This window comes from Candidozyma duobushaemuli (genome assembly GCF_002926085.2).
Source record: "Candidozyma duobushaemuli strain B09383 chromosome Unknown A_B09383, whole genome shotgun sequence".
Taxonomy (NCBI): domain Eukaryota; kingdom Fungi; phylum Ascomycota; class Pichiomycetes; order Serinales; family Metschnikowiaceae; genus Candidozyma; species Candidozyma duobushaemuli.
In genome coordinates, this window is record NW_020289901.1 from 1,222,054 (window position 1) to 1,242,439 (window position 20,386).

Here is a 20,386-nt window from a genome sequence, read left to right on the forward strand (position 1 = left end):
TTTTTTTTTTACGTTGTCCGCCTCTTCTTTAACCTTTCAAAGAATCAAAATTTTTTCAAGAAATGTTTTAAAGAATGAATGTAAACTAGAATTTCAGATCTCTTGAACCGATATAATGGCTGCAAGAAAGACGCTAACGGTCGCACTAGACCTATTTACTGCCACTTTTCAACATATGGCCTGTTGTACATCTGAAAATTCCACGATTAATTTTCAACATCATCATTTTATCAGATATTCTTCGTTCTTTTTTAGCTCTTCTCTCTCATCTATCAAACCTCTCTATCACCTGATTCGTGCCCGTAGTTTGGGATTCTCAGTCAATCACAGTACAGGAAATTACAACGACCAACATCAACGCCATGAAACGGTTCTTCACTCGTTCGTTCACAAAGGGTGTGCCCAAACAAAAAATCCCAACACTCAAGGCAAGTGTCGTTCCTACACCTGTCGCAGTTACCTTCACCGCCATTGGTGCTTCTATTGCTGCGTACTACTTGTTTGATGCTAGAGCCGGTATTCATGAGTATGTCTTCTGCCCCTTGATTAGAACCTTCACAGATGCAGAAAATGGACACAAGTTGGGTATAAAGCTCATGAGTCTCGGTCTCTCTCCAAAATTGAGAGAAGAGTCTCCTGCCAAAGAGAAAGAGTTTGACACCATTTTGGGTGTGGACATTTTCGGTACTCACATGAAGTCTCCAATTGGTCTTGCTGCTGGTTTGGACAAGGAAGGTAAGGCTGTTGACGCCCTCTTTGACACCGGCTTCTCATACGTGGAAGTTGGTTCTATCACCCCAGAGGCTCAGCCTGGAAACCCACAACCTAGATTTTTCCGCTTGCCCAGAGACGATGCGGTCATCAATAGATATGGTTTCAACTCACTGGGCCATTTGAGTGTCTTGAATAACTTGAGACAAAGACTTCGTTTGTGGGAATATTTCCCAAACCTGTCCCAGAGACAAGGCAAGCTTTTAGGTGTGAACCTTGGCAAGAACAAGAACGGTGACGAGGTGCAAGACTACGTTCTGGGTGTAAGGAGATTTGCGGAGGTGGCGGATGTCTTGGTTGTCAATGTCTCCTCTCCCAACACTCCAGGCCTTAGAGACCTTCAAAGCGAGCTGAAGCTTACAAATCTCTTGAAGGCAGTTGTCCAGGAGAGAAACTCGCAACGAGAGAACTACAGCGGCAGAAAACCTCCTGTGCTTGTGAAGGTTGCTCCTGATTTGACCGAGCCAGAGATTGAGTCAATCGCGAACTCAGCCAAAGATTCCAAGGTCGACGGTATCATCATTTCAAATACCACGATTCAAAGACCAAATCGTCTTTTGACTACTGATATGAAGCTTGTGAATCAGACTGGAGGGTTGTCAGGTAAACCTTTGAAGCCTTTGTCTTTGCAAGCATTAAGAACCTTGAGAAAGCACACCAAGGACAGCAACTTGGTCTTGGTTGGTTGTGGTGGTATTTCCTCTGGTAAGGATGCACTTGAATTCGGTAAAGCTGGTGCTTCTTTCATTGAATTGTACACCGCTTTTGCTTACAAGGGTCCTGGATTGCCTGCAAGAATTAGAGATGAATTGACAGACTTGTTGAAGAAGGAAGGCAAAACCTGGCAGCAGATTGTCGGTGAGGATGATAAATAATCGTATATCTATAGAGAACACGATCTGAGGAAAGCTAATGCAAGGACGCGCTTTTGGCTAAGTATTTATTTGTGTTGCACGTGACTCACATAGTTAAGTGCTTCGCAAGATTATAAACAAAACTTGCACTTCAGATATACCCCCGATCTCAGATCATATCAAAAAGATACTATAGTCATGTCCTCGAGACCAAATACACCCAGCCATCGTAGGCGAGACTCCCAAAGAAAATCACATAGATCATCCGGCATTCATCTCATACTTTCACCATCGCCTAGTGTCCACTATCCGATCACAGAAACAACTCCCCCATTGGAATCTGGCCGCAACATGGAGCGACTAGAAAATTTGTCAGAGTCAATTGGACAGCTCCAAAATAACATGACGGAACTTTCGAAAATTCATAAAGCCATAAACAACGGCTTCAATGAGCCCTTTGCAGGTTTTCTATATGGATCATTTCTCACAATGTTTTGCAACAGTTTCCCAGGATGCCCGACATATGATCAATTTGAAAGCATCCTTGTTCTACGTGACAACGAACAAAAGATGGAAGATTTGCGCAAACGTATAAGCGAAGCTAAGCAAGAGAACGTCAGACTCCAACGCGAATTAGCTCAGACCAGGCCACAGAGGTCAAAGGCAGCTCTTGGGGAGCCAGGTCGCGCATTATATTCAAAGGCAAGGCAGCAAAAACCATCCCTTCGAAGAAGCTTATACCCCACGCCAACGAGGAAAAAGGTCACTGTGGCTCATGACGACACAACTACATCTGAGTCCTTTGTCGACACACCGCCGAACAAAGCTAGTACATCATCCAAGATTCCTCAGCCGTCTCTGCAAAGCGGAACGGGTCCTAACCTTGACCAACCTCCTCGCTATATGAGGGGGCTTTTTGACAAGACACTCTCTACGAATGTCGGTAGTGGCGTCCAACGTAAGAGTGACAAACTGTCAAATATAGCATCTGCACATCAAAGAAAGAGGCCAGCAGTAAAGCAAAGACCGCCATTTCGTTGATCGTGCCGTTTTGCATCAATCTCCATTCACAAGCCTTTGCATTAATTCATACCTCACTTGCAGCACGGACTTCTGTTGCTGGCTCGCAATAATAAGCAAATAATCTTTACTCTCCATCAGATTGACGATCTTCTGTCTTCGGATTTGCTCCTGGTAGCTCATGCAATCCTTCATGGAGAAGCAAGTTGTAGTTTCCTAAGCTGAACTCCAATTTTGGTATGCGCACTCGGAGGTGACATATATCAGTGCTGAGGTACAACTCACTCCAACAATCAACTAGCATGTCCGATATATCAGCAGAGGAGAAAAGAAGACTTTTGCGTGAAAGACGCCAGGCCAAGATGGCCAAAGGAAACGCCAGTAATAGACTCAATGAGATTCTTTCCCAAGGGTCCTCTGTGAAGACCAATGCCAAATCGGTCCTTGACGAATCAGAAAGTCAAGACGGTCCACAGCCAACCGTTCAACCTTCAGGCACGCCATTACACGATGATCCAGAGGTCCCTGACATCTCAACATTACTTCAATCCAACACACAGGCTCCAGAAGGGACGCCAGACATGGAAGAGGTATTTAAAAAGATCTTTGGGGGTGCAACTGGCCCCACCGCTGATGGCGCCAACGGCGAGGGTGCTGATCAAAACCCTTTTATTTCTCAGATTGTTCAAATGATGTCTGAGGGAGGCGCTTCACAAAATCAAGCGGGTCAGCAAGATGAAATCTCGTCCTATCAAAGTCAATTACTCAAGTACCAGGCTTACAAGGAGAAGAAACTCAAGGTGCATTTCTTGATCATCAGATACATTGTTCACCTTTTCAACTTTTTCTTCCATTACCTCAATTACACACTGTTCCAGTCGTCACCTCATTTGTACATTCGTGGCTTAAGCATCAGTGTGGAGACAAAAACATTCTTCAGCTACTTTATGGCATCGGAGATTGTGTTCATTTCTGTATACTTTGGACTTTTAGCCAGCAAAGGCCTTTTGGGAGCCAATTCAAAGAACCATTTTGTGTCGAAAGCCTTGAACTTCGGGTCCCTCATTCTACCTCAAGTTTCAAGGTTCCAACCAATGGTGGAAAGCATTCTTGTCTACTCCGAGGGTCTTGGAATATTTGTGACAGACATTGCATTAATCGTCTTGCTATTCGGATTTGTTAGTATTTACGGTTAGATCTATGTACAATTAAGATAATTAGAAGTGTTTCTTCATATCTTTCCTCTTTGCATCAAGTATTTTCTCTGCACTTGCAGTACTTCTCTTCTTGTAGAATGTCCAGAAAAGAAGTGCTGTGCTGGCTATGGAAATTCCAAACCAGGTGATCAAATATTGCATGTGGTTGTTTGTGAAGTTGACCTTGGGAATGGCCGCCAATGGGACTCCCTGCTCAACAAATTCAAATTCTTGATACTGAAGCGTGGTGTCGGTGTCCGAGTCAGGAAGATGGTCAGCTTTGCGTGTTGTGTCTTTGGAAAAAAGACTTTTCCATGAGCCCTTCTTTTCCACATTCAGACTAGGTCCCTCCCAATCCTGTTTGTCCTTCAATGAGTACATCATTTGTGCATAGATTGGCAAACTTCCTGTTTCTACCGCCATGGCTTCAACATCGGGAATATGGAAAAGCTTGGTGCCTTGCTCGTGTTCGTATTGCATCTTGGACTTCTTCGGCATCGTTCTGAACATAGCTTCGATCTCAATTTCACCTTGGGGAAGAGCTAAGTGCGAGAGGTAGCCCTTGTTACGAGTTTCTGGAATAACCTTTTCCTTTGCAATCCACCCTCGTTCTATGAGTATCGGTTTTCCACCATCAGCACGAACAAATGGGGTGATAAGAAGGTAGCCCAACTCACCGTTTCTGATACGAGGGCCCAAGAAAAGCTCTCTAGAGTAATCGAAATGGCCTCTTACCTTGAAACGACGATACTCGAACTCCGGTATAACTGATGGGTCCAATTGCTGGGGTAGGCCTTCTAATGGTGGTTCTGCCAACAAATGCTCGCAACGAGATATAAGGTCAACTTTCCATTTAAGACGCTTCACTTGCCAGCATCCCAACCAGAATGTGATCACAGGCATGGCTATCATGAGTCCCAAGATGAATCTACGGAACCCTTTCAGCTTCTCCTGATTCTCTGCTCTAGCCAAGTTGGTAACGGAGGACTTGATTGGCTTCCAGTCTATAGTAGGGTCTTGACTGTCCTTCTGAAGACGAACTGCGGCGATGGCCTGGCTTTCGGGCCAAACCCACCAACTCTGATTCCTAATCTTGAGATCATAGTTGTCTAGTGAAGTAGTGCGAATAGTTATGCACTTTACACTTATCTCCCATCCTGCAAGCATCAACGTTTGCATGATGTCAAAGTAAATGATTGACACAACTTTTCCATTCTTCAAGAATTCATCTTATTTATTGTCCATTTGAATGGCATAGCTGCGTACTACACGTTGTAGCCGAAACCACATGGGTCTAAAACCATCTCTGCTTGACGGACTTATCACAGTGAATTCAAAAGTATGAAGGCTGACTTTCATGACGATCTTTGAGAATATCATCCGACCAAAGTTATGTGCTTTTTCAGCTTTGATGATCTCAGCCTTTAGCACTACCATGTACGGTGCGAGTCGTTACAGATCCATCGCAGTGTTGGATGAGAGCCATGCAAGGCCATACCCTATTAAGCACAAAAATAGACTGTTATTTGTCAAACATAGCCTTATAGACTTGGGATTAGATGTCTAGAATGATTTAGAGGTCTATAAATCAACGATGCTGTGTATGTGCATGCCCTAGTTCCGGATTCTGAAAATCTTACCAAACTATTACTTTTGTCCTTCATCAAACGAATAAACAAACGAATGAGTAAAAAAAAATAAGATCTAGAAAATTTATCTGTCTCGATATCTTGGAGGACTTGTTTATGATGGTCGTGTAGAGCCCCATCGTCTCTCCTGCACCTCTGGGGATGCCCTTGGTAAGATTTTTTCCCAGTGAGAAGATCCCATCGGTACCCTACATCGAATTTCCCTCAAGCACTCGTTCCAGCAGACATAAGGAAGATCTAAGATGGCTGGTATCGATTTCCTTCTCTTTGAGGAAGCTGCGGGCTATGCTATATTCAAGGTCTTGATCCAGCAGGATGACATTGCAAACAGACAAAAAGAGGTGCAAGAGTCCTCCAATGACTTGGGAAAATTTTCCAAGATGGTGGAGCTCGTCTCCTTTGCTCCTTTCAAGGGTGCAGCACAGGCTTTGGAAAACGCCAACGATATTTCTGAGGGTTTGGTCTCTGACTACTTGAAGTCTGTCTTGGAGTTGAACTTGCCAAAGCCTAAGAAGGGCAAGATCACCTTGGGTGTTTCTGACAAGAACTTGGGTCCCTCCATCAAGGAGAACTTCCCTTACATTGACTGTGTTTCCAACGAGATTGTCCAGGACTTCTTGAGAGGTATTCGTGTTCACGGCCACAAGATCTTGAAGGAGTTGCAGGATGGTGACATTGAGAGAGCTCAGTTGGGTTTGGGCCACGCCTTCTCCAGAGCCAAGGTTAAGTTCTCCGTGCAGAAAAATGACAACCACATCATCCAAGCCATTGCTCTTTTAGACCAATTGGACAAGGATATCAATACCTTCTCTATGAGAGTGAAGGAATGGTACGGCTGGCACTTCCCAGAGTTGGCCAAGATTGTTCCTGACAACTACACTTACGCCAAGCTTGCATTGTTCATGAAAGATAAGGCTTCCTTGACTGACGAGTCTCTCCACGAGGTTGCCGCTTTGGTCAATGACGACTCCGGTGTTGCTCAAAGAATCATTGACAATGCCAGAATCTCCATGGGTCAGGACATCTCTGAACTAGATATGCTCAACGTCTCTACTTTTGCTGAGAGAGTTGTGTCCATCTCCGAATACAGAGCTAGATTATTTGACTACTTGACCTCGAAGATGCACACTGTTGCTCCAAACTTGTCCACCTTGATCGGTGAAGTTGTGGGTGCTAGATTGATTTCTCATGCTGGTTCTTTGACCAACCTTTCCAAGCAAGCTGCATCTACCGTCCAGATTTTGGGTGCTGAGAAGGCCCTTTTCAGAGCTTTGAAGACCAAGGGTAACACTCCTAAGTACGGTTTGATTTACCACTCCTCTTTCATTGGTAAGGCTTCTGCTAAGAACAAGGGAAGAATTTCCAGATACTTGGCTAACAAGTGTTCTATTGCTTCCAGAATTGACAACTACTCTGACGAGCCTAGTACCGCATTCGGTCAAATATTGAAGAGACAGGTGGAGGAGAGATTGAACTTCTACGACACCGGTGCTGCCCCTATGAAGAATGTTGACGCCATCAAGGAGGCCTTGGCTTTGACATCGGACTTGGTTGACGAGATGGATGTGGAGGCTGCACAGGAGTCTGATGACGAGGAGCCAGCCAAGGCTGAAAAGAAGGAGAAGAAGGAGAAGAAAGAAAAGAAGGAGAAGAAGGAAAAGAAGGAAAAGAAAGAGAAGAAGGACAAGAAGGACAAGAAGGAGAAGAAGCGTAAGGCTGATGACGACGAGGACTCCTCAAAGAAGAAGAAGAAGAAGAAGTCGAAGGACTAATTATGCTTTTTTGCATCAACTCCTCATTCCAAGATCAAATCATGCACAAACCGAGAGCTACGACGTTTCCAAAACATCATCAATTTTTGTAACCAATATCAACATGCGTATAGAAGTAATTGACATACTCCACGAAAGCCCACTAGGACATTCCTAACTGAATGCAGCTAAGACATATCTAGGCGGCAGGAAGGTTTTCACCGCTGGTATTATCGATCGACTGTGACTCGTCAGCACCTTCTTGGTTCTTGATGAGCTTGATGAGTATCTTTAACGACCTCTTGAGTTCACTCGATTGTTCAGCAACTCTTTCTGCACCAGGCGACTTCTTCGAAACTGCCTTCTCCAACATGACATTCACGGGAGAGACGAGTGGATCTATCATAGATGGTATAACTGACTTTCCCTTATCATTATGCGAAAGATAATGAACCAGGGCCCCGACATTGTTGATTCGCTTCACTGTTGGCTCTACCATACCCTTGAAAGTGACAAGATGAATCATCTCCAAAGTGCCCTTAGCCAGCCGAGTCATGTCGTCAATTTGAGATGATGACAAGTCAAGGATCTGGTCGACAGAGGTCAATTTGTGGTCACAAAAAGAGTCCAACCAGTTTACGGCCTTTTGAGCGGGCTTAAGCAGACACAAATAGTTCGATACCGGGGCAGTCCCTTTGAAGACAAGAGCAACGTATTTGCAATCAGAGAAAAACGCATAACCTGAGTTGGCCCACTCATACTTCAATAAATGTTGCAAAGTCTTATTATTGAGTTCACGCTCATCAACATTGACAACAATCAGAGGAGGTGACTCGGAGCCATTTGCGTTTGTTTCGTTGGGAGTAACTGCTTGGTCGGACATCTTGATGTTCAACTGTGATGAAGAGGAAAGATATTATGGTGAAGTAAAAAATGGTGATAATTATACAAACACAATTTATAGTGTGCGTCGATGGGTGCAAACAGACAAGTGAATGAGTGCGAGTTGTGGTACTCTCAAGCGAAATTAATCTCCCATCCTAACTGCTTGAGGATAGCGAGCCAATCAACAACCTTATCACCATCGGGTTCTGTTCCCATACTTGTTCCATGACGTATTTGATTCTTTGAACATTCCAAGGTCCGTAAGTCTCCATCATCTGATTGAGGATGTCTCTCATATGTTCTCGATCAAATTCAGCGACAGAATGGATGCCTGCAATAAAGAGTGGGAAAACCAACGTAGCTTGCATTGGAGTCTCCACCAAAAGATTGATACTCTTCATGAGGTCATTCATGAGAATCTGAGATTCTATAGCAGAAGGGTTCATTTTCAATATGGATTGCCGAAGGAAAAGCTTGCAGCTGATCTGATAAGCCTCAAAGCACATGAGTTGCATCTCTAAATCGAAGTCATTAAGATTCTCCAAGTCATCAGGATCAGGCTTTGCGGTATCGATCTTATACTCAATCTTTTTGGCTCTGGCTGTTATAGAATATAGAATTGAGCCAACCTTGCCGTGATCGCTTACTTCCAGTCCCGTTTCATCAAATGGCTTATTCGTTTCTGGAGAAGTTGAGGAAATTCCATCAAAGTTGTTGGGAGTGACCTTAGGTGATTGGCGCTTATAATATGAGTCAAGTTCGTTTTTGCAATCGAGCGAAAGTGAGCTAATCTCCGCGATGTATCTGTATAATATCTTTGATACACCGAGTAAAGGATTCAAGTTCCCCTAGAAACACCCTGAGGATCTTTGAAAATTTTTTGGTAGATCTCAAGTGGGAAGTATGTACCTCGTTCATTGACGGAGCTCGCGAGAACATCATGGTATGCAAAATTAGTGATGAGCCAGTGTTCTTCCTTGTTGTTGTCAAACTTTGTGATGCCACCGTTGTCTTTGAGGAGTTTCCAACCCCAATTGAGGTAAACGGACCAGTATTTCACATCGCCTCGGCAGATTTCAGCACCGCACAAGATTAGGATGACAGCTAGTTTATTAAGAATTGCACGACGGTCTTCATGGAAAGCTGGTAGAGTACCGCTAAAATCAATGTCTTGCGTGAGGAGTTTGACGGCGGTTTCTGCGTACATGGATGCCTCAGCTGTCCATTGTCCACCAAGATGGAAACCAGCCCAAGCGAGAATTCCACACAATACGCCCTTGTCTCTTTGGGCTAGAGGTAGGAATACCTTTTGATAGGAGTTGGACTCATTCTGACTTATTGGTGCGATAGAAACTTTCTGAGAAAGGGTATTGACGTAGTAATCATACAAGTAATGACCAGAGGCATCGAGCTCGGGAAGGAGTGGAGGGGGTGCTTGTGGTGGAGGAATGAAGGTGGCATTAAATGCTGATGCAAGTTGATTAAGTTGTGATGCGGAGGATGTCAGCATTTGGTTGACCTGATCTAAAAAGCCAGGAATGTTGAAGGACGGCGAGAATTTCACCATGTTGTCACCATTTTTATTTGGCTCATCAAGTGTATTATTGTCCCCTTGTGGCGATGGATTGTTGCTGCTGCCTGTGAACATAGAAACCTCTTTGAGAAAGTTGAGGAGACCTGATGGGGTGCCTCCTGATGTAGAATCATCAAGGGCCTCGAGTTCCATCAAAGCAGGCGAGAACGCACGAGGAGAGGGCGATCTTATGTTATCTGGTGTCAAAAAGGTTCGATTTCGAACGACAGCATTATGATGGATGTCACCCAAATTAAGACCCCTGAGGTCATCTTTAAAATTTAGAGGCGGCGATGTGGAAACCGGATAGGCTTCTCGTAGAGCCTGAACATAATCCAAAGATGCAGTGGATGTAGCTATTCCAGGAGCCTCATCATCTGTAGGCTTTATATCATAGGCTTCAGACTTAGCGGGTTCTGTGTCAATTTGAAGCAGCGTTGGTGGACTTTCAATTTTGGGCACATCGTCGTCGGCCATGCCGTCACTCTTTTTGCCCTTGGAGCGTCGAATACGAACCTTATTCAAGCTCTCTTGTTCCCTCACTTTCTTTCGAAGACGTCGTATTTCATCAACCTCCATAGTGTCGTAGTCTATCCAGACACATTCCTTGTTGAACCGACGGCAGTCTCGACAAACCGGCTTCGTCCCTTCGCATTTCTTTTTTCTGACCTTACAAGTGATACAGCCAAACTTCGACTTCCCTCTCTTACTAGGAGGCTTTTTAGTCCCTGACAGTTGAAGACTGGAAGTCTCTGGCGGACTTCTAGGAACTGAGGTGGAGCGACTCTTGGACGAGACGGGCGTGTCAAGCCCACGAGACCCTTTCATGCTCAAGACGTTACTCCTTTTGGAGTCGAACTTGGAAAACATATGCAGAAGAGTCCCAAAACTTTGGTCTAGCGGTCTCAGAGAACCCATCTTCTTCAAGATAACGCCTTGTGGGTATGCAGGACTAGCTCTTCGTATTCGCCCTTGATGTGGGGTAAGTTCAAAGGAAAACAAGAAGCCCTGAAAACAGAAGATTACTTTGACCACAATGGTAAGAAAAATGGCCACCTCATATGCTTTGTTCGACCCCAGGCTTCGATATCGCCTCGACTACGCGGGACAAGGCTTAGCACCTCGAGCTATTCCTCCGGTATCGGCCTCAAGAGAAGATCAAAAGACGGAGAGATTTTTTGCAAGTGAAAAAGTTGAAATCTGTAAGTACATATCGAGCAGTATCGCTTGAGCTTGACAGATTTGTTTACGTATGTCCATTCGCTACAAAAGCGGACCTGCGTGCGAAAATCATAAAAGAATCTTCCGTTGACACACCACGCCAATGTAGTGGCAAATATCTGACATTTCGCTCATCTTCTGAAAATGATAGATACAACGGTATTCGAATATTGGTCCTATTGTGAGACCCTTATGCCAGTTGTTGTCATGTGACATGGAACACTATGGAATCTGATGTATGCTCCTGCATATGCCTGCTGGTCACCGAAGCGTTGTACCGCAATCAGTTTTTTTCCTCCTCGCTGCTGCAATATCTTTTTTCTATCTTTCACAGTTTTCATAAAGCTCATTTATATCAATAGTTTATCATGTCTTTAAAGCGTATCAACAAAGAGTTGCTTGACTTGGGAAGGTATGTATTCTGATCACCGAGATTAGCCCTCGGAAACCTCCTGCCACATTTGAAACTGTCAAATTTGTTGTCGATTCTTGTGAACTGGCATTGACATCAAATCATCGCTAGATGAAGAGTCTGTTTGATCCACAATATCCTCCATCAGACTATTGCAAATGCATCTTCGATTCAGTTCTGACATGTTTATAAAAACTGTGGATCAAATCAGTCACAAGACTTCAATGTCATGGCGACTTCACAAGCACAAAACTAACAAAACAGAGACCCCCCATCTTCATGCTCCGCTGGACCTGTCGGCGATGATTTGTACCATTGGCAAGCATCTATCATGGGCCCCCAGACTCCCCATATGCTGGAGGTGTGTTCTTCCTTTCGATTCACTTCCCCACTGACTACCCATTCAAGCCTCCAAAGATCAACTTCACCACTAAGATCTACCACCCTAACATCAACGCAACTGGTTCTATCTGTCTAGATATTTTGAAGGACCAGTGGTCTCCTGCCCTTACCATCTCTAAGGTGCTTTTGTCCATTTGCTCCTTGTTGACTGACGCCAACCCCGATGACCCATTGGTCCCTGAGATTGCTCACGTTTACAAGTCTGACAGACCTAAGTATGAGGCCACTGCTAGAGAGTGGACCAAGAAGTATGCTGTCTAGGTGAGCCACTCGGGATTTATACGAAGAGCGGTGATACATAGAGTACGTATAATTGCATATCCACTACTAGGAAAGCATATCTGCTCAAGTACGGAGCAACAAGTAGAGACTTTTTTGAAATCGAATGTAAACCCGTGTAGTCGCTTGGTCTGTCCTGCAGGCGCGCCTTGGCTCATGGTCAACAAGTAAAAGGTGAACTCTATCGAATTTTGCATCCATTTTGTGATCCCTTTATCATTGAACATAAGGACTTTAATTGAACCTTCGGTAGGAAGCACAGCTTCAGAAAGAGCGGCGAGCATTTCCTTCATTTTGTATTATCATTTTCAATTTATCACAGACACTCGGTTCAAGAGACGATCCCAACATGGAACTGCTAAGAAGCTTTCTGCAAAGCAACTCACGAGGAATATTCCATCTAGCAAAGGAGCTTCTTCATCGAGGGTTTTTCAAAAGGCATCTTAGTGAATATCAGTTCGTGATTGTCTCGCATATCCTTAAACAAGACAACTTCGAGCTCTGGACGCAATTTCTTGAGGGTAACTGTGTTTTACATGTCACAAAAGCTGATCAGAAAGGTTCGGATGATGAAGATTCGGTCGAGGACGGTACTAGGCCCATGATCAATCTTGCTTTCCACATGAGATATATCCTATGGGAGAAGGCCATCGATTACTTTTACGAGGACAGTCTAAAGGGAACCGACCATTCACTCAAAAGCCAGAGAGACGAGTCTGGTACTACGTATGACTTGATCGACGGTCTAGATGAGGCTCCAGTTCAGGATGGACAGCAAAAGGAAAATGAATCTGCTGCCCCAATGCCTGTGAGAGAGGAAGAAGAAGACTACGACGATGATGAGGATGACGATGATGAAGACAAAAATAGTGGCCAAACTAAGCAGGATGAACAGGACAACATTGAAAATGGTCAGCTTCAATACGAAGACGGACATGTTAAGGTGGAAATCCTGTCAAGCGAATTTGTCACCAAGTCAACGCCACCTCCAGAGACAAATAACACGGATCTTGAAGATGCTTCAACAGAGGGAACCGAGTTTCCTGCTAATGCTCCAACAATGAATCTCGAAGATCAAGAAGCACTTGTTAAAGAATTCAACAAGGTTTATCACAACTTCGAATACGACAAAGAAACCCTCATCAAGCGCAGGAAGCTTGAGAAGTCGGACATGCAAATTGAATCTCAAAAGCCAGCTGGTGACGATCCCACAAACCAGATACCGATCAATTTAGGTTCTGCGTCACATTCGCTACAACATCTTTTGGGTGTTATCCAGGATCGTCGTGATGATGTGAGTTTGACCGACCATGATCTAAAAAAGTTATTCATGGACGTGCGTAAGAACAGGGGCAAATGGGCTAACGATGAACGCATTGGACAAGAGGAGTTATATGAATCTTGTGAAAAAGTTCTTCAAGACCTTCGTGGATACACTGAACATTCGACACCCTTCCTCAATAAGGTTTCCAAAAGAGAAGCGCCCAACTATGGCCTAATTATCAAGAAACCAATGGATTTGAATACAGTTATGAAAAAGCTCAAAAGCCTTTCCTACAATTCAAAGCAGGAGTTTGTGGACGACTTGATGCTTATATGGAACAACTGTTTGACCTACAACGCAGATCCCAAACACTATCTCAGGGCACATGCAATTGCCATGCAGAAGAGAACTCAGAAGCATATTCCAACGATACCTGACATTACGATAAGAAATAGATCAGAGGTCGAAAAAGAAGAGGATCTCGATTCTGAGGCAAAAGCTTCTACGCCTGCTTTAAAGGGTGGTAAGAAAGCTTCAAAGAAGGGGAGAAAAAGAAAGCGGGAAGAAATTATCAAATCCGAGGAAGTTGAGGGTGTGAGTGACGCCCAGCTGTCAGACGTCCCCTCCAATCTGGAAACCCCTGCTCCGATATCGCAACCAACCCCAACTGAAAATGGGAATATTATGACGGAGGATAATCCTGCTGAGGAAGAGGAAGAAGAAGCGGCCGAGGAAGCTGACACCGATATACGCGAAAATGAAAACGAGGACGAACAAGATCCAGAGCTCCAATCATGGAGGACCCTAACCGCAAAGTCACGGGCTAACTATTGCGCTTCTCGTGCTGCCCTTTTTGATAATGATGGGAAGCTCAAGCTTGATGCCGAGGCAATTCTTCGAGAATCGAACAAAATGAAGAATTTTAATCAATTCCTAGACAACAAGGAAATGGTTTCGAAGACGAATAAGCTTCTCGATAATGACGAGCCTTATCTTCTTGAATATGATGTCGCTGGTGGCATTCCAGGAATCAAATATCCTGGCATTGACGACCAAGACCAGGATAGACTAGAAAATGAAATGGTTGAGCTGCTTTTACTGAAGGGCGAAGCTGATAACCTTTCCTCGGGATTGATTCTTCCATTGGAATCGGGTCTCAACGGCCTTTACCGTGGCAATATCACAGAAATTCAAGAGATTCGAAAAATCTGTTTCAAAATTTCTTTGATTCGGCAGATGCAAACTCAGCAATACATGCACCGTACTCAAATGCGTCAGCCAGAGATAGAGTACATTAAGGAGATCGATGTTGACCCAGTTTCCAAGTTGCCAAATCACAACCTAGATTCTCACGATGTACAATACGCTTCTCTTAGAAGAGGTGTTGCCAAAATTGCAATGCACACCGGCTTTGAGACAACTGAACCTTTGGCTGTTAACACTTTGACTCAAATTGCTGAACGGTATATGCTGAATCTAGCGAAATCAGTCAAAATGCATTGTGAATCCTCGTCGACGAACCAGTTGAGTGACAAGGCAATTATTCTCCTTAGTTTGCTCGAAAATGGTGTTGAAAGACCTGATGATCTATACACATTCGTTGTTGAAAAAGCAGTGAAACAAAAAGCCAAGCTCAAGGACTTGAGACAGAAGCTTTCAGGATTTGTGAAGGAGTTGTTAAGACCAAGTTTGCAAAATCTTAGTGAACAGAACTTCGAGAATAACAGTGAGCAGTTCATGACTGGAGACTTTGCAAATGAAATAGGCGATGATTTCCTTGGTCTCAAGGAGCTTGGTTTGGATAAGGAGTTCAACATGTTGAGCTCCTCGATTCCCACGTACTTGTTGCACTCTCGTTTGCAGAGCTCCCTTTCGAACACGGATCAGGTCAACAAGAGTACTAAGTATGAGGATTTGAAGGACTGGGTGCAGCCAAAGTTGACTCAAGCCGACGTCCCCAACCAAGTCGGCGTTTTGCAGCCATTCTACGAAAGCTTGGTGCAGAAAAGCGAAACGTTCCTCGTCAAGCAGCAGAAGAGAAAGGGCGAAAGCTCCGAGCTTCCACCACCCACAAAATTATACCTTATCGAGGACGAGGAATTACCACAAAAACAGAGAAATATTCGTCCGCGTCTTCCACCTACTGGCAAGATATCGTCAGTCAAGAAAAAGCTACTCTCTCAAGCTTTCTTTTTGCCAGATGAGAGCGTTTCGATTGAGGGCGGAAACGATTCCTTCAAGGTCGAGAACGGTCTAGGATTCGACGCTACTATGAAGAGTGAGGATTAGATCTGCTTTTAATGAATTGGGTCGCCTTCCCAAATCAAAATAAACTGTATTTAATTAGAACACAACGTGGAGTAGTTGTTTGCCTAGCGCGCGCTTATCCCATATGTACTTCTGGAAAAGATCCATTACTCATTTTCTCCAACTAGATCAGATCTACTTGCCTCCGATAGATTTGCCACGAGAACTCCAGCCGCCAATGCAGTAACTCTGATGACAAAAAGCAAAGTTCGTCCAAGTGACGGCAGTAGCAAGAAATTCAAATATAACATCCTTAACAGAGATGTTTTCGGAAGGACAGTGCTTCATGTCACTGTACTCTGTGACCAACCTGATTTAATGAATCAGGTGTTACGAACACCGGAGGCAAAACTGATAATTTTGGCTACTGACTGTGAAAATGGATGGAACGTGCTTCATTATATTCTATACCACAAGCGGTTCCGTTGCCTTGCTGTACTTCAACAGTATTTGGATAAAACGCCGGTGGGAAACTCTTCGATACTTCACGAGCTATTGAAGAAGAAGGACAGAGGTGGCATCCCGCCCCTTTTCTTGTTGCGAAACGATCTTAAGGATTTTGTGTGGATTCCAACTTACATCAATGAACACAACGAGTACCACTTGCAGTACAGGTACCCAGAGCATAACAGTGAAGATGTTAGCACTCAAAGAATGAGACGCTCTTGGCAGCTAGATCATATAATGTGGAGTCCAAAACGAGGAGCTTCAGATATGTACGTTATGGGATCTAATGTGAATCACTCTCTCGGCGTTGGCGATTCCACCGACAGATCTGTCCCTGTTAAGGTCTCACATAAAACTTTTCAACCGCCACATTCAGATATGCAACTGTTTCTTCGAAAGCCTCGATATCGTGACTTAAGGATATCGAAATATCATTCGGTTGCTTTAACAACAGATGGCCGTCTATTCACTTGTGGGTTGGCTTCCAAAGGAAGGCTCGGTGTCGGGCATTCAAAAAACAGTTTCTCATTCTCGCAAGTAAGCCTTTTTGAAGAAGAAGACAGGTTAGTGTCTCAAGTTGCCGTATCGACGGGTCACAACCTAGCGTTGACCACTTCTAATGAGGTTTACGGTTGGGGTCTGAATGAGTACAACCAATTGGGCTTTACGTCTTCAGATAGCCAGCAGTACAGAACGGGTTCGACTCGAGACTTTCAGAATGTGCCTATTCTGATTACCACTGGAGAGCTTCGGAAGAATACAAACCCGATGGTTGGCATTGCTGCGAGCAAAATCCACTCTGTGGCATATACTGATGATACCATTTATATGTGGGGCCTTAACATTGGCCAGATGGGATTCGAGGCGGTTGGTGAGGATGATTACAGCCTTAACTTGCATGGCACTATAGTCAGGGGAAAGGTGATTGAGCAGCCTAAATCGGTATCTTTCAAAGAAAAGGTACAATTTATCGCCACTTGCGAGACATGCACTTGTATTGCGACCGATACCAACGATCTCTTTGTTTTTTATCAGCACCACAGATACAAGCTTCAGAAACTTCCAACGAGATCGGAGTTCGATAAGTTCGACACTTATAAGCCGTCGAGGTTGACGGTGTCGCCTAAGATCCGGAAGATTGCTATGAAATCTCCAGAGAATGTTTTTCTTCTTCTTGAAAGTGGCGACGTTATGTCTTTCGCAATCCCGGCTAAGTTTGATATGAAGGCAGCTCGGAATATCAAATTCCAATACATTTGGCGAGCATTCGATTCCAATCTTCGTGCAGTTGATATCGATAATTCTTATGACGGATCGATTGTTCTTTGCACGAGAGATGGATCCGTCTTCACCAAGTTCACATCATCCTCGCAGTCTCAACGTCGCCCATCGCTAACTTCAAAGACACCCTCGTTGGCGATGACATCCAAGAACAAGTTCCGGAAACTAGAAGGTGTTAATAGAGTTGTTAAGGTAAGCTGTGACGATCAGTTCGTTTCATTTGGCTTCATGAGAGATGAATCTGATATGCTACCTCTAAAGCTTCAAAAAAATGATTTTAAAATGGACTTGAACTACTTGAGCGTTTTGAGTGAAGTCGACTCATACCGCAAACAGGATCAACTTCTTGACACAGATCATGACATGAATTGCTATGTATCTGATTTCATATACCCATTGCGTCCACGCAAAAGAAATGATGAATTCCTGTTCTTGGCCAGATCTGATGATCACGAGGACGATGAAACTCTTGAAAAGGTGAGAATAAGCGACAGGCTTTATCAAAGCTTTCTCCAGCATTATAGTTATTCTTCCCGGAAGCCGATTCAATCCGAAAGCTTGTACCAGGCTTATGACATCGACGAAATCTCAAGGCTTAATGATGTACTATCATTAGAAGCTGCCTTTAATTCACTTGTAAAAGTGCAAGCCTCGTTTTACAAATTTCACGACGCCGCGATTGAATTCCGGAGTCTGCCAAACATCCGTTTAAAATTTCATTCCAACATCTTGGCATGCCGCTCAGAGTTTTTCGAAAGGCTCATGTCGCAGGAAAACGGCGATGAATTCTTTATAACTCATGGCTTCAAAGGCAGCTATGATGTGACGAGACGATTGTTGACATTCGAATCTGATGTCGATGTTCGAGCCACCGTTGTGTTTTTGCACTTCATCTACACGAATAGTGTGTTGCGTTTCTGGGATGCTTTTCCATTGGGGTCGAAATGCCCTCCGTCTGTGAAGAGATCGAAAGATCATTTCGCAATCTTGATGGCAATTTTTCAAATGGACTCGCACTTTGGGAAAGAGGAGAAATTCATTGAGCTGTTCCAAAGCTGTATCAACAACGGACGTGGGGACTTGACGATAATCTTACTGGACGGTCAAGTGCGTTGTGATTCTTCCATCCTTGTAGCAAGGTCAGCTTTTTTTGAGACTTTCTTGTCAGAGAGGTGGGAAACAATAGCCAGTGATGATACAGACAGCTCATTTGAGGAAGAACAGAAACAAGTTAACCTAGAGGGCATTAACACGTTGCAATTTGAGGTGATACTTCGCCATATATATGGCTGTGATGATCTTAAAGTATTTGATTGCATTTATGGCGTGGTTTCCAGTGATGACGACAGCGACGATTTCATTAATTTCTTGCTTGACATGATAGAGATCTCTGACGAGTTGCTTCTTATTCAATTGAAGCATATATCTGAACTTGCTATCAAAGACCTCATCACATACGATAATGTTCTTTTGCTACTCACCCATTCATTTTATTTGTCGGCTTCAAAATTATTTAAGAGCTGTTGTTGGTGCATTTTCAACAATCTAGACATTCTTATTTTTGAACCAACGTTTCGGGATCTTGACGAAGAAATTCTTGCTGCCTTGGAGAAGGAGATGAGGTTTTTGCAGTTGATGAAACAGAATGACTTTGTTGTTGGAGATCGCGGAGAAGTTAATCTCAACTTAATCAGATCATTAAATGGTCCAATAATTGATGCTGATGCGTTATCAGACTTTGCAAAAGCTTTCAATGATATATTTTTGACTGATGATCTGGCTTTCAAACCAATTTTTGATCAATCGCCCGAACCTCTTGGAGCGGAGGAGAAAAAACGCAGATCCTCTTCGAGAAAGCTTTCAAGGAGGAGTAGTACTATCGAACTCCCCAAAGAGCTTCAAAACTTGAACATCTGCAAGTCTTCGAGGAAAGTAAGCGATTCGGCAATTGCTGATGACATCACTGGTGAAGATGACTTCGAAATGGTAACATCAAGAAGACGTCGCAAATCGAAGACGGGCACTAATACACATCCAGTGTCTCAACATGAAACGAGCGAAGTTGAGCTGAGTAGAGGCCAACTTCTTGAAGCTCTGAAGTCAGAAAGCTCGAGTCCGCCACCCCTGGGTGCTACTCTAGGCACTGGATGGAGCGCACGCGACGTGTCGACCAGTCCCATTGAGGGCACCCCATTCGGACCCACGCTCGGTGATAAAGTAACCGGTAACAAGTCCAAATCCAAAATCAAGTTTTCTGGTATCAAACCATCGCAGAAGCAGAGAAGGAAATTTGGAGACTTGAACACGGATCAGAAGTTTACGGACAACATTGTTACACCCACGCTCAAAAATCCGTGGAAGGCTGTTTCTCCCCCAGCTGCTCAAATGGATTCTGCAAGCAACATGCCCGTACTTGGGAGTGCAAATTCCGAGGCGGGTAGCAGTTCCAGCTCCATGACTGCCATAATGCTCGAGGAGTCAATGAAGATTGAAAGACAAAAGCAATTCGAGGGCGAAAGAAAGTCTCTCCAAGAAATTCAGCAGGAGCAGGAGTTTGCAAAATGGTGGGAAGAAGAATCCCGACGTGTGCAACAAGAAATGCGTGGACCCAAAACATCACCCACCCCAAACGGTAATGGCCAAAAACACAGTCGAGGTCGTAGGCCTCGCAATGGCAAGAAAAGTAAGCCAGTGTAAATACAATTGATATTATAGAACGTTTATTCAATGTCATCAGGGAACCAGCCAAATTCCTCTAAGTCAACTCTGTGCTTATCCAGCACCAGCACCCCTTCTTGTCTGAGCAACGAGGCCTGCTCGAACTCACCATTTTCTCTAACTGAAATCATCCCAGCACTATTTATGACCCTCCACCATGGAATATCTCCTAACGAAGCTCCTTCTTGGTTTAATAAGTTTTTCAAATGAGAAAGATGTTTGAGAGAAGAACCAACTTGACGAGAGTTTTGAGGCCGACCAATCAAATAGGCTATATGGCCGTAAGAAGTGACATGTCCAGGCGGAATTTGCTCTACAGCATTGTACACTGCAAAGTGGAATGCCTTCTTTTCATC

General features: G+C 44.1%; 8 protein-coding genes across 8 annotated transcripts; 5 read left to right on the forward strand and 3 right to left on the reverse strand. All coding sequences in view use genetic code 12, as the record gives it.

Annotated features, from left to right (window-relative positions):
* Positions 1 to 362: 362 nt before the first annotated feature.
* URA1 (dihydroorotate dehydrogenase) lies at positions 363 to 1,646 on the forward strand (the record flags this gene model as incomplete). The annotated part of the gene is made up of 1 exon (XM_025479130.1): positions 363 to 1,646. The coding sequence occupies one exon, from the start codon at positions 363 to 365 to the stop codon at positions 1,644 to 1,646; it is 1,284 nt and encodes a 427-aa protein (XP_025338603.1).
* Positions 1,647 to 2,947: 1,301 nt separating this feature from the next.
* CXQ87_000557 (GET complex subunit) lies at positions 2,948 to 3,841 on the forward strand (the record flags this gene model as incomplete). The annotated part of the gene is made up of 1 exon (XM_025479131.1): positions 2,948 to 3,841. The coding sequence occupies one exon, from the start codon at positions 2,948 to 2,950 to the stop codon at positions 3,839 to 3,841; it is 894 nt and encodes a 297-aa protein (XP_025338604.1).
* Positions 3,842 to 3,862: 21 nt separating this feature from the next.
* SHY1 (Shy1p) lies at positions 3,863 to 5,020 on the reverse strand (the record flags this gene model as incomplete). Its single annotated transcript, XM_025479132.1, has 1 exon — positions 3,863 to 5,020. One exon carries the CDS (start codon positions 5,018 to 5,020, stop codon positions 3,863 to 3,865), a length of 1,158 nt encoding a protein of 385 aa, XP_025338605.1.
* A 712-nt stretch (positions 5,021 to 5,732) lies between these two features.
* Positions 5,733 to 7,262, forward strand: SIK1 (snoRNP complex protein; the record flags this gene model as incomplete). Its single annotated transcript, XM_025479133.1, has 1 exon — positions 5,733 to 7,262. One exon carries the CDS (start codon positions 5,733 to 5,735, stop codon positions 7,260 to 7,262), a length of 1,530 nt encoding a protein of 509 aa, XP_025338606.1.
* A 178-nt stretch (positions 7,263 to 7,440) lies between these two features.
* Positions 7,441 to 8,124, reverse strand: CXQ87_000560 (uncharacterized protein; the record flags this gene model as incomplete). Its single annotated transcript, XM_025479134.1, has 1 exon — positions 7,441 to 8,124. The coding sequence occupies one exon, from the start codon at positions 8,122 to 8,124 to the stop codon at positions 7,441 to 7,443; it is 684 nt and encodes a 227-aa protein (XP_025338607.1).
* Positions 8,125 to 8,281: 157 nt separating this feature from the next.
* Positions 8,282 to 10,569, reverse strand: UGA3 (Uga3p; the record flags this gene model as incomplete). Its single annotated transcript, XM_025479135.1, has 2 exons — positions 8,282 to 8,941; positions 8,983 to 10,569. 2 exons carry the CDS (start codon positions 10,567 to 10,569, stop codon positions 8,282 to 8,284), a joined length of 2,247 nt encoding a protein of 748 aa, XP_025338608.1.
* Positions 10,570 to 11,288: 719 nt separating this feature from the next.
* Positions 11,289 to 15,566, forward strand: SPT7 (SAGA histone acetyltransferase complex subunit; the record flags this gene model as incomplete). Its single annotated transcript, XM_025479136.1, has 3 exons — positions 11,289 to 11,332; positions 11,656 to 11,989; positions 12,471 to 15,566. The coding sequence occupies 3 exons, from the start codon at positions 11,289 to 11,291 to the stop codon at positions 15,564 to 15,566; spliced, it is 3,474 nt and encodes a 1,157-aa protein (XP_025338609.1).
* A 210-nt stretch (positions 15,567 to 15,776) lies between these two features.
* Positions 15,777 to 20,155, forward strand: CXQ87_000563 (uncharacterized protein; the record flags this gene model as incomplete). The annotated part of the gene is made up of 2 exons (XM_025479137.1): positions 15,777 to 19,896; positions 20,073 to 20,155. The coding sequence occupies 2 exons, from the start codon at positions 15,777 to 15,779 to the stop codon at positions 20,153 to 20,155; spliced, it is 4,203 nt and encodes a 1,400-aa protein (XP_025338610.1).
* Between the last annotated feature and the right edge of the window lie 231 nt (positions 20,156 to 20,386).